The sequence below is a fragment of the Photinus pyralis genome, unplaced genomic scaffold, assembly GCF_008802855.1.
Source record: "Photinus pyralis isolate 1611_PpyrPB1 unplaced genomic scaffold, Ppyr1.3 Ppyr1.4_LG4, whole genome shotgun sequence".
Classification (NCBI taxonomy): domain Eukaryota; kingdom Metazoa; phylum Arthropoda; class Insecta; order Coleoptera; family Lampyridae; genus Photinus; species Photinus pyralis.
Window position 1 is genome coordinate 1147380 of NW_022170511.1, and position 13279 is coordinate 1160658.

Consider the following 13279-nt stretch of genomic DNA (forward strand, 5'->3'; position numbering starts at 1 on the left):
CCTACACAGAATTTAAAAAAAAAACCACAATGAAACCGTGGTTAAAACCGTACCTAACTTTAGAAAAGATAAAATTCTTCTGCGGTTCGGATGAGTGTTTCATAGCCTTCAAAAGGCTATTTGAAAATCTTCCACAGGAAATGGCATTGAATCGCAATCAAAAATCCGTTCATTCATTCAGAAAAGTAATAAATAACAAATGAAAAACGAGATCCTACGCTTGCAAGGTTTGTAGTTTATCAGCGATTTTTGTGAAAAGGTGGCGAATTGAACTTGTGGAACAATGAGCTGGTCCGATACTTTGCCCTTTTGCTACAATATTCTCGAAGATTAGTAAATTGCCATTTAACTATACGCACTCAAAGATTTCAATTAAAAATAAACTCCCACTTGAAGCAGTTATGATAATAAAATATTGAAAATGAAGCTGCCAAAAGGTGAATTGCGGGCTAAGTATGTGATGACTGGAAATATGGAAATTAGATAGTTCCTATGAATAGGGTCAAATGACAGCGTTTGAGCCTCAACAGGCTTTAGTTAAGGAAAAGAATGCACATTTTTATTAAAATGAAATATAGGAAATCTGGGGCAGCGACGACATCAAAGATGGATTAAAACGAGCTAAACTAATTACACTCAACTCGCGTCACACTAGAAATTAAGCATTGAGGAAAGCAAAATTACTCCAGAGCTTGAAAGGGTTTTTCTCGCGTTGAGTCTGCCGATATATGGACTTGCCCTATTTACATTGTGTGATAAAGGGGTCACAACCTATATTTAGTTCTTGGAATATTATCTCCTTTATGCCTTTCAGGTATGGATTTCTCCGAGATTGGACGTGAGTAGGTGTGCAAAATTCATTACGTAAGGGGTTGGCGACATTATGTAATTAAATTTAATTGCTGATAGGCGTTCAGATAATTAAAAATCTTTCCAAAGTAGCCGTTTTGAAGTTTACGTCAATGTTTTCATGGAAAGGGTTGCGTAGTATTAATTTGGGGTATGCGCATGTTCCGGAGCTGGAGTTCCCTTCAGCCAGTGAAAAAAGGACGACGGGCGTATCTGATACAACATTTTTGTGTCCCTGTGAATGGAAGGGTGAGTACAATTGTCTGATTATTGCATGGTGTGCATATTACTGTTTTTAAATTAGTTGATAAATGAAAAGATCTGGTGGGTTATGGAAAGCCCACTTGTACAAAGTGTTAGGTGCATTATTAGCTCAAAATCATTTGATTAACTTTTTGGTTCCATTGCCTCTATTACTTTGTAATAGTGTTTGTGTGTAAATTGACTGTGCTGATCGAAGTGTGACTGCGACATTGAAATTTAATAGCGCGTCCTCTTTAAGGCGGCGGTATTGATCCATTCAATAAATACGTTCTAGAAATACATTCTGTTCGCATACACCAATTGTGAGTTTCACCTTTGGTTTCACATAGCAAGCGACATAGTTTGGTAACGTTTCCATTTTTTTTTGCAAGTTTTGATACAATATTACAGCTGGCACATTTGAAAATTAAATGTAGCCGCACTTTTCATTTTCCAAAAAAACGAAATAAAACTCCGTTTCATCGTGTCCACCGAAAAATTGCGGTTTTTTCAGGACTTACACGTACCTACTGCACAAGATATTAAGAGTCAATAACTTTGAGGTCAAATGAAACGCGATGCCCAGAGGACATACCTTGGAGCAAATATTTCGCTCTATAATTTCCCTGAATGGACTTTATAATTTACGAACCTTAAAGGGGTTTAACAGATGTTTGTATAATACAAAAAATGGGGGGGTTTCCGCAAACGTCGACGGTATGATAATAACCCACATTATGATAACATATTATGATAAGCGGCAAGTTAATGAGTTAATAGGCACAGTACTTTTTATTTCCAGGTTGCACACACGTCAAAAATGAGCGCGCACATAACAAATAGAAGATTGCTACACAGTGGGGCATTTCATAAAATATACGTGATAAAGAGGTGACCCATTTAAATTTTGGAAAATGTCTTTACAAACCGAATGCCAATACCTTTGCCCTAGACTCATAGACTATTTGGCTATAGTTGGGGCAAGGCCTTATAATGCACGATCAAGCTCAAATCCTCCGATTCAGGTAAGAACTTTCTCTCGCTTTCTCAAACCGCCTCGCCTTTTGTAATTACCGGATTCAAAAACTCCCCGGAGGTTTTATGAGTCGGTTTGCCTTACGGTTCGCTTTAATAAAGGGATTTAATCTGAAATTTACTTTCAAGATTGCTTTGCTTATTTCAAAATAGCCGTGGGCAATTTAATTAGGTTAACATTGGAAACTTATAATCCAATTTTATTCGATAGGTTCCTGAGCTTCTTCGTCGCTATCCCACTCAAGATCACAAAGATTTTCCAATGCCATTGGATATGGTATACTTTTGTCAACCGGAAGGTTGCTCGTCGGTTGGTCCACGACGAACAGCTCTCAGGGAAGCATCTTCGTTTGTTTTTACTTTAACCGACAAAGATTCGGGAAAAACGCGCTATGGGATTTGCGTTAACTTTTATCGGCCGATTGAAAAATATCAAAGCGGTATTGGCACGGGAGGTAGAAGTAGCTCAACATTTAGACGTGACTCGTGGAGGAAGAGCATGGAGAAAAGTTCAGATTCCGCATTTTCAAGGTGATATTGCTATTATCTTACATTGTTTTACTAATACCTATATGCAGTGATTATAGGAGTAGCAATGTAGGACCAAGTGACTCTGAAAAAGACTGTCCAAGCCGAAGAGATTCTGATGCTGTTGGTCAAAGTACAACACAACCACCTAGATTAGGAGTTATAGCACCGAGTAATGACTCCGAGAGTGGTGGTAGTCATACACCGTCACCGAGAGCAAGTAGAAAACGGCAAAGAATTAGAAATCATTCACTCACATCACTGTGTCTACTTTCACATCATCCCTTTTTTACGACTTTTCGCGAATGCCTATTTATTTTAAAGAAATTAATAGACGCTTGCAACGAATCATCCAGTTCGAAACGAGTTGGCGCTTCTCGACAAGTGGGACGGTATCACCGTTACACTAACATATGCTTGGAATACTATTTTTATTTTACAGGGATACGGTGTGGAGTGTTATCACTAGTCAAGCGAGTGAAGCAACACCTTCAATTGTACTGTATGATGTTAGAGAAATTGAAACGTGGATACTAAGGCTACTTTCAGCTCCAGTTCCAGTACCAGGGAAAACAAAGTATGGCCAACGCCATTTAACTAGCCCCTAACCCTCCTATTTTCAGAGTTGAAGTAGAAGTCTTGTCGCCAACTGTACATGATGCATTAACTTTTGCGTTGCCAGATCATACAAGATTTAGTTTGGTGGATTTTCCTTTACATTTACCGCTAGAGTTGTTAGGTAATTCTAATGGACCTAGATACACTTGTTTGAAATAAAATGTTTCTTAGGGGTAGACACTTGTTTGAAAGTATTAACACTGATCCTTTTGGAGCACAAGGTCGTGCTTCAATCAAGAGATTACAATGCTCTTTCAATGTCTGTGATGGCTTTTGTTACTATGATATATCCGTTAGAATATATGTTTCCCGTTATCCCACTTCTGCCGACGTGTATGAGTTGTGCAGAACAGGTAAATACCTTTCATTTACCCTGCGTATGCACTAACAACGTAATTTCAGCTACTCCTAGCGCCAACGCCTTTTGTCATTGGTCTTCCAGCTAGTTTCTTGATGTATAAAAAAAATTTTAGGTAGCTCAAATAAGTGTGTTGCCGGCGAAGGTATTAATTCTCGCTTTTAGACTTCCAGATGATATTTGGCTAGTCGATTTAGATTCTAATAAATTGTTCTCGAGCAATGGAGGGTCGGAAGGCATTCCACCGTTGCCAGAACCCGAAGCAACCATTCTGAAAAACTACTTAAAGCAGGTAAATTTAATCGTGTTTATTTTTCTAAATCGAAAATCGCCCTTCTTGTACTCTTCCCTCTTTTTTTCTCACTTTTTATTCGCCCTCAGGCTATGCAATTAATGGACCAAGTGGGGACGGGAGTAAATATCTTATGTAGTAGTTTGTACTTGCATGCCAAGCATGAATAGAACTAGAATTCGTGCCTAATACAAAATTTACTTTCTAGAGAACAAATTAGGTGCTTTAGATATTAATTGTGGCCACGAACACGCAGGTTCACAAAAAGAAGTTGCGATAGATCTTAGAGCTTACACGAAAATTTGTTTGAATTTACTAATAATTTTGTGTCTTAGGCGCTAGGGAGTTTATCAACGCCGACGACAGCGGGGACAAATTCGCAGCTTATGCCATCGAGAAGGGACAGCATTCAAACCCCAAATACTCTAAGGTAACAATTGTGATGGGAACGCGGTTTTTTTATTCGCAAAATTTCAGTGTTAAACATAAATCGCCCGATCCCTCACCACCACCACAGTCATTTGGGATGGCAAATGTTGGTCAACGAGGGATTACTCCCACGTCAGCACAGCCTATTCCCCATCGACCGTCTTCGTCTCCTACGCCGTTTAATCCCATTATCTACGGAAATGACGTCGATTCTGTTGACGTAGCGACTAGAGTTGCAATGGCAAGTTATTGGCACGTACTTTTACGGTGCGAATATTAATTTTGTAGGTTCGATTTTTCAACTCGCAAAATCTGCTTGCCAATTTTACGGAGCATACAAGGACTTTAAGACTATATCCTCGACCGGTTGTCGCTTTTCAAATTAACAGTTTTTTAAGATCCCGCCCTCGAACTTCACAATTTTTAAACCGATTTGCCAGAACGCAAGCAGTCGAGTTTTTAGCAGAGTGGTCCTTGACACCTACTAATGTGGCGTTCCAAAGGGTTCACACTGGAGTGTTGGATCCGTCGCAAGTAGGCGACAAGCCCAAATGGTATCTCCACACATTAGAGCCAATTAAGTTCGTCGTCTGGGACGATGGAAGCTCCTTAAATGGGGCGTTGAGAAGTCTGCAAAATCCAGAAAATCAGCCAACTGATGAAAGCGGATCGGATTCTGAAGGTGCTGATAGTACGAGTTCAAGTTACTCTTCACTAAGCGATTTTGTCTCTGAAATGGTTTCGTCTGATCTATCACCAGGTACGTACATAATGACGAGAGAATTCGTTGCTAATTTCAGGGACACTTTTAGGAGCATCCTACCAAGAGGCGCGGAATTCTGCCCAAAATATGTCGTTGTCTTCTAATCTAGACCCACAATCCGTCTACCATCCTCCCTCAACTCTACAGTTCCCTGATGGGGAATGTCCAAAAAGTGATCGTGCCGAGTCTCCTCAATCCTCATCCAGTAGCCAGTCTGATCTTAGCTCTCCATCATTTAACAGAGATTCGGAGTTAGAATTTGGTACACGACAGAAAAGCGAAACTTGTATCCCTGCAAAAGTGGTACGTGAATTCATGTGAAACTAAACTTAATTCTAACATATTTAGGATAAAGAGGAAGGAGGAAGTTTTGAAAACGAATCCGATTCAAACTCCACTACCACTCCCAAAACAGTCGTCAGCGGTTCAGCGAAACCTGGTTCACCGACGAGTACAGCGAGTGATCCTACCGAACGAATTTCCTCCTCACGAAAGACCAGATTTGGCCGCTCGATTACACCCGTAAGCTTACACAAAGTAGTGATTAGAAGTAGGTGCGCTTACACTACATATTACATAGGTACCACCAATCACACCTTGCTTGCAAAAACAGCCAAGCGTAGGGAATGTATTAGCTAGAACCTCTAGTTTTGGGTCCTCCGGTACCGCGAGTCCCGCCCCGTCACTCGGAGCAAGTGGTGACGAGAGAGTTCAAAGACAAGGATCGCAAGGTTCTATCTTTGAACAGTTCGCTAGCCAGGCCAAGGAATTGGTACGGGAAACTACTAGACAAAGTAGTCAAGATGGTTTACTGGCTCAAATGGATAAGGTGCTTTTTGCTTTACTTGCCTTTAACGCTTCGTAAATACAAAGACCGGCCACTAACTTCGTTTTCTTTTGCAGCTGAAGTTGCAGGCCAAAGGAAAATTGTCAGATTCCGAAGAGGGAAATATTTTCGCACCATTTGACAAGGTAACCTATGCCTAATTGGTTTTTATGCGATATATAACTGTGCTTACAGCTTGCGAGTCACGCAAAAAAAGCAGCGGAGGAAGCGACGAAAAGTGTCCAGGAAGTGAGCAAGACTGCGATTGAGGCTAGTAAAAGTGCAGCTGGCGTAAGCAAGAATACACTCGAGGATTTGACTTACGTTGGTAAATCCACTTTGGGGGATTTGACGAAAGGTGCCAAGGAGGTAGCGAAGAAGGGTCTTCTACGGGTGCGTATTTTTATGATCACCACAATATATTGTGGCGCTATTTATTAGAGCGACTCTGTGAGTCAAAGCGGAGGAGAATCGAGACGTGGCTCATCGAACACATCTCTGGTGCAGGCAGCAAGTTCCAGTTTAATAGCGGGGACAAGCAGAGATTTCTTCTCTAATATTAGCTCGGATTTGAATGGCATCGCTGCCACAACGTCAAGCATGTTTTCTGATCTATTTGGTGTTGGTAGTAAGGGTACTCAGAAGACTAGCCCCCAAGTTGCGACACAACAGCAGCCGCAACAACAACAGGCTAAGCAAAAAGAGACCAAGGGAGTATTTGGACCTTTCCCTAGAGGCCCAAGAGGATTAGTTGAAAAGAGCCCACTAATTAAACACACCCCCAGACGTCAAGATGAATTGCAGCGGTTGCAGTCCGTTGAACGATCCGCGAATAATGCAGAAAACCAAGCGTTCCTTAAAGACGTAAGTCTCATTTTGTGTGCATCTTGCCCAGTGGCGCAATTAGTTAAACTGTTGGCGCCCGTAGGATAATATTTTGCCCTGATTTTAAGAAAAATGTAATCGCGCCTTGCAGGTACCCAGAAAAACTCACACCCAATTCGTTCTGGGACATTATAATTATTTATGAAATTAAAACGTAATGCCTTTACTAGCGTCATTGCAACCGGTTTGCAAAAGTTCAACTTCTGGTCTTGATATCGAAGCTAATAACCAATAATGACACAGTTTATCTAAAATATCATTGTAACGGACTCACTAAATCGGAAATGTTCTTCGATTAATTCCGAACGGAATAACTTTCTAGACCAAACACAATTCCGTTTAAAAAAATTCAATTTTTCGTCGGTTTCTAAACGGTAAAAAATACACGCAAGACAACATTGCTTTAACTGCCTTTAGGAGGAGCTCTTTAAGAATGTTCAAATCATAAAATTTCGTAATTAACTTTTAAGCATTAAGTTCAAAATTACGAAGATCTTTTTCAAACCTTTAATTTTACATAAATGAAAAATTGGCACCTCAAACACGTTCTATAATAATTAAACGACGCAACAAAAACGCACGACATTTGCATCGCGGTTAACAAATTTATTCTTTGAATTTCCACCAAGAATATCATTTGTTTGGAAAACCAATTAAACCCGCTAAAGTTTGATACTGTGAATTTGTATGATTTGTAATGCCCAAATTGCTCTACTCTATTAGCACCCCCAAAATTTCGAACTTCAGTCCGAAAATTGTAAATGCAATTTAAGTACATACAAAATTTTACGCACGTATGAAGGGTTTTTATTCAAAAATTACAAAAAAAGAACACATCGTGCCAATCGTCGACATTTGCAATAAAATTGTAGATGTCATAAGGATAAATTGTAGCTATTTTATTCCTTTAGGACCGGTTTTTCTTGTCTGAGTTAAATATATCTGATACATAAACTTCCTTGTGAATACATTTATTTCCATGAAAGTTAAGACCGTACTAGGCTGATGTAAATTCACCCCTGATCTTACCGGTCTCGTTTAAACCTTCAGGTTGTCAACCAAGTGTTAGAAGGAGAAGGTGTCGGGTGGTTAAAATTAAATAGACTGAAAAAGTTGATGGAAGACGAGTCGTACCGCAACTTTGTCTTGAGCAAATTGAATAAGACATTGGACAAGAAAATTGCCCCAGATGATCACATTGATGACGTGGTATGTATCAAAACGTATAGCAACTGGAAGTGATCAAAGGTTTTAGTGTCTACCGAAACCTATATGGAAGGGAGTTTTAAAGGTTTTACTAGCAGTCGTTCACGGATTGGAGCACACGTACAGTAATTACGGTTTGGGTGGTATGGCTTCAGCCTTTCAGCTGCAAGAAATCGCCCATACCCACTACTGGAGCAAGGAATTGGCAGATGTTGTGTCTACAGACAACCACTTACTGTCCTCTCAAGGTTCAAGCCCTGTAGGTAGCAGGGAAAATTTAACTTCGCCCCAGAGCCCACGCGTGAGCGCGTCGCCCGATTGGGATAGTTCACGAAAATCTTCCCACGCCGGTGGGTTAACGACACAAAACGAGGTTTAGTAACAATGATTCATACATTTCAGATCCTCCCCAAGTACGATTGGTGCAAGGTGAGGAATCGGAATCGGAGGGACCCCAATCAACATCTGATATGTTTAAAGACATGCTTAACCAAAAGAAAAATATGCTACTAAGCAAGCTAACGTCTTTTGATTCTGATGTAAGTAGCAGCAAAGCCGTTAGCATGCTGTTTGTGTAGCTATCTATCACCCTCGTTCAAGTCGTACAGTCAGGCATATTCATTAATATCATTACAATAGTATTAGTATGAGTATGCCTGATTCTTGTCTTGTCTAGCAGGCCGAAGGTACTTTGCATGGTTCCGGTGGCACTCTATCTCCCGGTGGTTCAATTACGACAGGACCCGCTTGTAACCTAAATCGTGGGGGTCTGCAATCTTCCTTCCGCTCAACCGTTTCTGACACTGAAGTAGAGACTCTTCAGGTAAATGTGTAATAATAGGAGCTTATGCACGTCCCGTATCTCCTCCAGATCTTTCTCTAAGTTGACGCCAATATTTGTTATAGTTTCCCAAACCATCAAAACAGAGGACGTCCAGCGTGTGGTCGAGTAAGTCCTCTTTAAGCACCGGGTTTAGATACCACGGAGGCCATATGGTCAATACAACAACTTCTCCTTCACCGGAAGCGGCGCGAACGTATTTATTTGAAGGGCTATTGGGAAAAGATAGGTCAACCCTCTGGGACCAAATGCAGTTTTGGGAGGACGCGTTCTTAGATGCGGTCTCGCAAGAACGCGATATGGTTGGAATGGACCAAGTAAGCGAATCTCGTTGTAAACCACGCACCTCAACTACGCTTTTAGGGTCCTCGTGAAATGATGGAGCGATATAAGAGCTTGAGCGAAACTGAGCGCAAAAGGCTGGAGCACGATGAAGACCGATTACTGTCAACTATGCTGTATAATTTAACTGCGATACTCGTAATGCTAAATGTTAATAAAGCGGAAATTAAACGTAAAATTAGGAGACTGTTGGGAAAATGCCATATTGGCCTTGTATACAGCCAGGAAGTGAATACATTATTGGATCAAATAAACAATTTGGTAAGACATCCCACGGTGGCACCTGATCAGGTATTATAAAATGTTGTTGAATGTAGCATGGGAACGATATTGACCTGAAGCCCTTGGGTTCAAGACTTTTGCATCGGCAAAGCTTTACCGTTCACCAAGGGGTTGACGGTGGTGGGGAGTTGAGGTTTTTAGAAGTACGCGACGATGGATTAGTTCTACGGTCGGTGTCTGGTGTTATAGTAGAACGGTGGTGGTTTGAAAGACTGGTGAATATGACTTATAGCCCTAAAAACAAAGTGTTGTGTCTATGGCGACGTAGTGGGCAACAGACGCAGTTGCATAAGTACTACACTAAAAAGGTACAAGTGTTTGTTGGATGGGAGAAGAGATCTGCACCTTTTTGTTTCTAGTGCAAGGAGCTGTATTATTGTATCAAAGAGGCTATGGAAAGAGGAGGGGTTGCAGGTACTGCTCCCGAACTTGGTGGAGAATTTCCAGTACAAGACATGAACTCAGGTGAGGGTGGTCTGCTGCAAGTCTGTATGGAGGGTGTAGGGCTACTCTTCGCCAATAGTAAGGTAACAATTCTGCTTTTTTCACTTTATTACGAGATATGTTATGTTTACAGATTAACTTAATTAGAATGTAGATTGTAAGATGCATTGGATTACAAATAAGTAAAGCCTATTAAACGATGCGATTATTTTGTATGTTATTAACGTAGTATTTTAGCTGCACAGAACCAAATGGGTGACTGCTGGCTGCATTTGGTTCTGGGCATGATACATTCTTTCTTATATATGTTTCGTGTTGTGGGGTACGCTATGACATGTGCATATGTTCTGCAAGGACCACTCAAACTTTCTACTGCTCTGCCACTCGATCGATTGAAAAATTCTCATCATTTTGGTTTTTAAAGTACTTCTTCTTAAGATGTGTAGGTTTTGGTTAAATTATGTTTAGCAAAAGCAGTGTCACCGATTATCACAGCATTTATTGGATGTTCATATCGTCAGGTAGTAGTTTTTTACTTTTATTTATATTGTATATTCATTTAGTTTGTTTCAATTTTTCATTATCAGTGTATTTCTATAATCTGCATGCAGCTCAGTGTGCAAAATATTAAGTGCTAATTGTTCGAATTTTTTTGTAACTTCTTCATTTGAATGCTGAATGCTCTTTTTCTTCTCTTTTATATCGATGTCGATGAGTGGTCATGTCTGGCATTTGCGGTGCTTTTTCGAGCAACCTTGCTTTGAACATTTTTCGCAAGAGTTGTATTCGAAAGTGTTCTGCAATGAAGCTTAGGAACTTTTGAGATGGTCCTTGTCGGGCACATATAACGTCACTAATGTTGTGTTTTTTGTTGTTTTCTATTTCCGTCCACGTCGATTGCCGGATGCTTGACAGGACTTTGAGGTATATAAAAGATCCATCTAATCTGGTCGTTAGTTTAGCATAGTCACTGTTTAGTTTAGCGCTTTTTCCTGTAGTTTGTTTTGTTCTTGCTGCATCCTCTACCAGGTCCTACTTTCACTTCAAGTAGAATTTTTCTAAATATCGATGCATTCAGGAGGAAAAAATTCGATCAAATGATTAATATAATCGTTAGTATGCTGCTGCCAGGTGTTCGCATAGTCGTAGTGTAGACTGCTGCTTCTAGCAGAACACCGCATGGCAAGATCAATCGCAAAATGCACTGTTTAACACACATAACATACACATAGAATAGGCCCATCTACATTAATCAAACCATCTCTAAAGTTGCCTAGTGCTTTACTAATGACATGCGCCGCATGATCTCTTTGTGCTCGCAATGCTTTGAATTAAACTTTTGTAAGTGAACAACATTTAAATTACATGTCTGTGTTTCAGTTTTTCGTTAGAATCGATCACATTAGGAAGTGCTTTACCCAAAAAGGAGGAATTTTCGTGTTGGAAGAATTCAGTAAGTGCTAGTCTACAAGGAAACCCGGAACCTTTAATTAATTTTTTATTAAAAATTAATTCAATTAAAAACAAAATGAGATTACGACTGAAACCTTTATCGGTATTCGGCAACTAATGAGTTTTTTAGCAATGTAAATGACAATTCGTCAAAAAAACAAATCAGCAGAATATTTTTCGAAAACAAAAAATAAGTAGTTGAATCACACCTTAATAGACTTTCTTTTTACATTTTAGATCCAAAAACGCGCCAAGTAATCCAGAGAAAGTACAAGTCGTCCATGGTAAGTTTTTTTTTTACTGAAGCACAATTTGTGTTTTTTTTTTGGTGTTGCACAGTTGTTTTTTTTCCAATTCAATGTTTGTAGGCCAACCAAATGATCTTCTCACTTCATCGAATTTTGTCAATATGTTTCGCTAAGAGAATGGCAGAATTTAATGAAAGCGCCCCTCCTTCTGCATGACTCCTTTACGTATTGACTGTGAGGTGTAATTTTTGTTTAGTTTTGTTCTGTATGTATATATAGAGTATGCAATAAATATTTTTATACATGATGATGTTTCACATATAGGCCGACCAAATTTGCTACGCTGTGCTTTGCGTATTTTCGTACGTTGCTGCTGGTTCAGAACGTCGAAATCAACAGCCAAGATCTTCTTTAGCGTCGACCCCAGCATCGGGGATCTCACAACCCATAGTCACTCAAAGCCAGCCCTCTAACGAGCCATCTGTGCAAAAATCGCCCATAAAGCAGCAACCAATTGAAAGTGCGCCTAAACGACAACTCTCTCTCACACAGACAAGCACTCTAATCTCCCAAACTCTAACTACTGCAACATCGGAGATGCAAATGGAAGCGGGATCCGTAACTCCTACAGCCGGTCCTCCGTCATATCCTCCCCCAGAATTACCACCGGGCGTTCAACCCCCAGCTCTGCCACCCAGTATTCTACGACTTGCGAAACCTCCTCCTGTCCCAAGCCGAAACATACGCCAGAAGTCTCCACCTGTCCCACAACCACCTCCACGACAGTGACGACGGAACGGTAGGTATTCTCTACCCTTTATCTACGGAGATGAAGCGTGTCTATTGAACTCGTGTCTTCCTTGGGGTAGAGATGCCGGTAGAAAAGACGATTTTGTCTAAATAATACATTTGTACCATAAAAGATATCAGTCAGTATTTATTGTATATAAAATATTTTTAGGTAATTGGGCTTAACTAAAATTGCTTACACGCTGTGTTTAGTTTGTAAATGTTTTGTAATTTATCTATGTTGTAATTAAGGTATATTTGTAATTTAATATTGTAATAAATCACACCAAAGTTTCCTAATTTGTAATATCGACGTTTTATTATATCTTTGTATAGCGTACATATGATTGACGACATGGCAATAAACTTATTTAATTGTGTCTGTGGTAAATGTAATATTTTAGAACATTGGGAGCATATTTTTCTGTAAAAAATGAAAATTAGCTTCGTATTAGACTTGTTAGCTGTTTATTATTGTACATCTTGATTAATGTTTGTACGATATCCATTTTAAGGTGCCTCAGTATAAAAGATCCTATTACTCGTAAGTTTATTTAACTACATAATTCGAAATTATTATAGATTATTTACAATTATTATTCTTAGTAAAGCAATATTGGTGGATTGTTAGTTTATACTAAAAAGATGTTTATGTATTATTTTCCTGTTGAAATAAATAATAAACAAAAGTGTTTTTTTTAAGAGTTGGAATTGCATATTTTCCGTAGAGTTTACAACCGCTAATGTAAAATTTTCCACGTAAGGATTTGTATAGGAGTAGTTATCCGTAAGATTGTCCTCCCTCGGAGAAGTTTGTACGAAATTAAGGAAGATGGGGTAAATCATTAG

The 13279-nt window shown here is 39.6% G+C and overlaps 1 protein-coding gene across 15 annotated transcripts; it reads left to right on the plus strand.

Annotated features, from left to right (window-relative positions):
• Window positions 1–955: 955 nt before the first annotated feature.
• On the plus strand, window positions 956–13042 carry LOC116168484 (MAP kinase-activating death domain protein). Of its 15 annotated transcripts, none has more exons than XM_031484353.1 (31): window positions 956–1098; window positions 1895–2117; window positions 2339–2658; window positions 2706–3047; window positions 3098–3232; window positions 3279–3394; window positions 3445–3626; window positions 3676–3746; window positions 3797–3923; window positions 4013–4045; window positions 4259–4353; window positions 4401–4593; window positions 4641–5112; window positions 5165–5418; window positions 5464–5637; window positions 5696–5944; window positions 6019–6087; window positions 6137–6334; window positions 6383–6805; window positions 7877–8035; window positions 8082–8382; window positions 8435–8571; window positions 8709–8855; window positions 8939–9190; window positions 9237–9476; window positions 9533–9805; window positions 9857–10024; window positions 10857–10865; window positions 11322–11394; window positions 11631–11677; window positions 11762–11946. In XM_031484353.1, exons 2-31 carry the CDS (start codon window positions 2007–2009, stop codon window positions 11855–11857), a joined length of 5466 nt encoding a protein of 1821 aa, XP_031340213.1. In that variant the 5' UTR covers window positions 956–1098; window positions 1895–2006; the 3' UTR covers window positions 11858–11946. The 15 variants fall into 15 exon arrangements, with proteins under 15 accessions (XP_031340213.1, XP_031340214.1, XP_031340220.1 ...); XM_031484347.1 differs by lacking the exon at window positions 11762–11946 and adding an exon at window positions 11966–13042 and having other exon boundaries at window positions 957–1098; window positions 5165–5415; XM_031484348.1 differs by lacking the exon at window positions 11762–11946 and adding an exon at window positions 11966–13042 and having other exon boundaries at window positions 957–1098; window positions 2715–3047.
• Window positions 13043–13279: the final 237 nt, after the last annotated feature.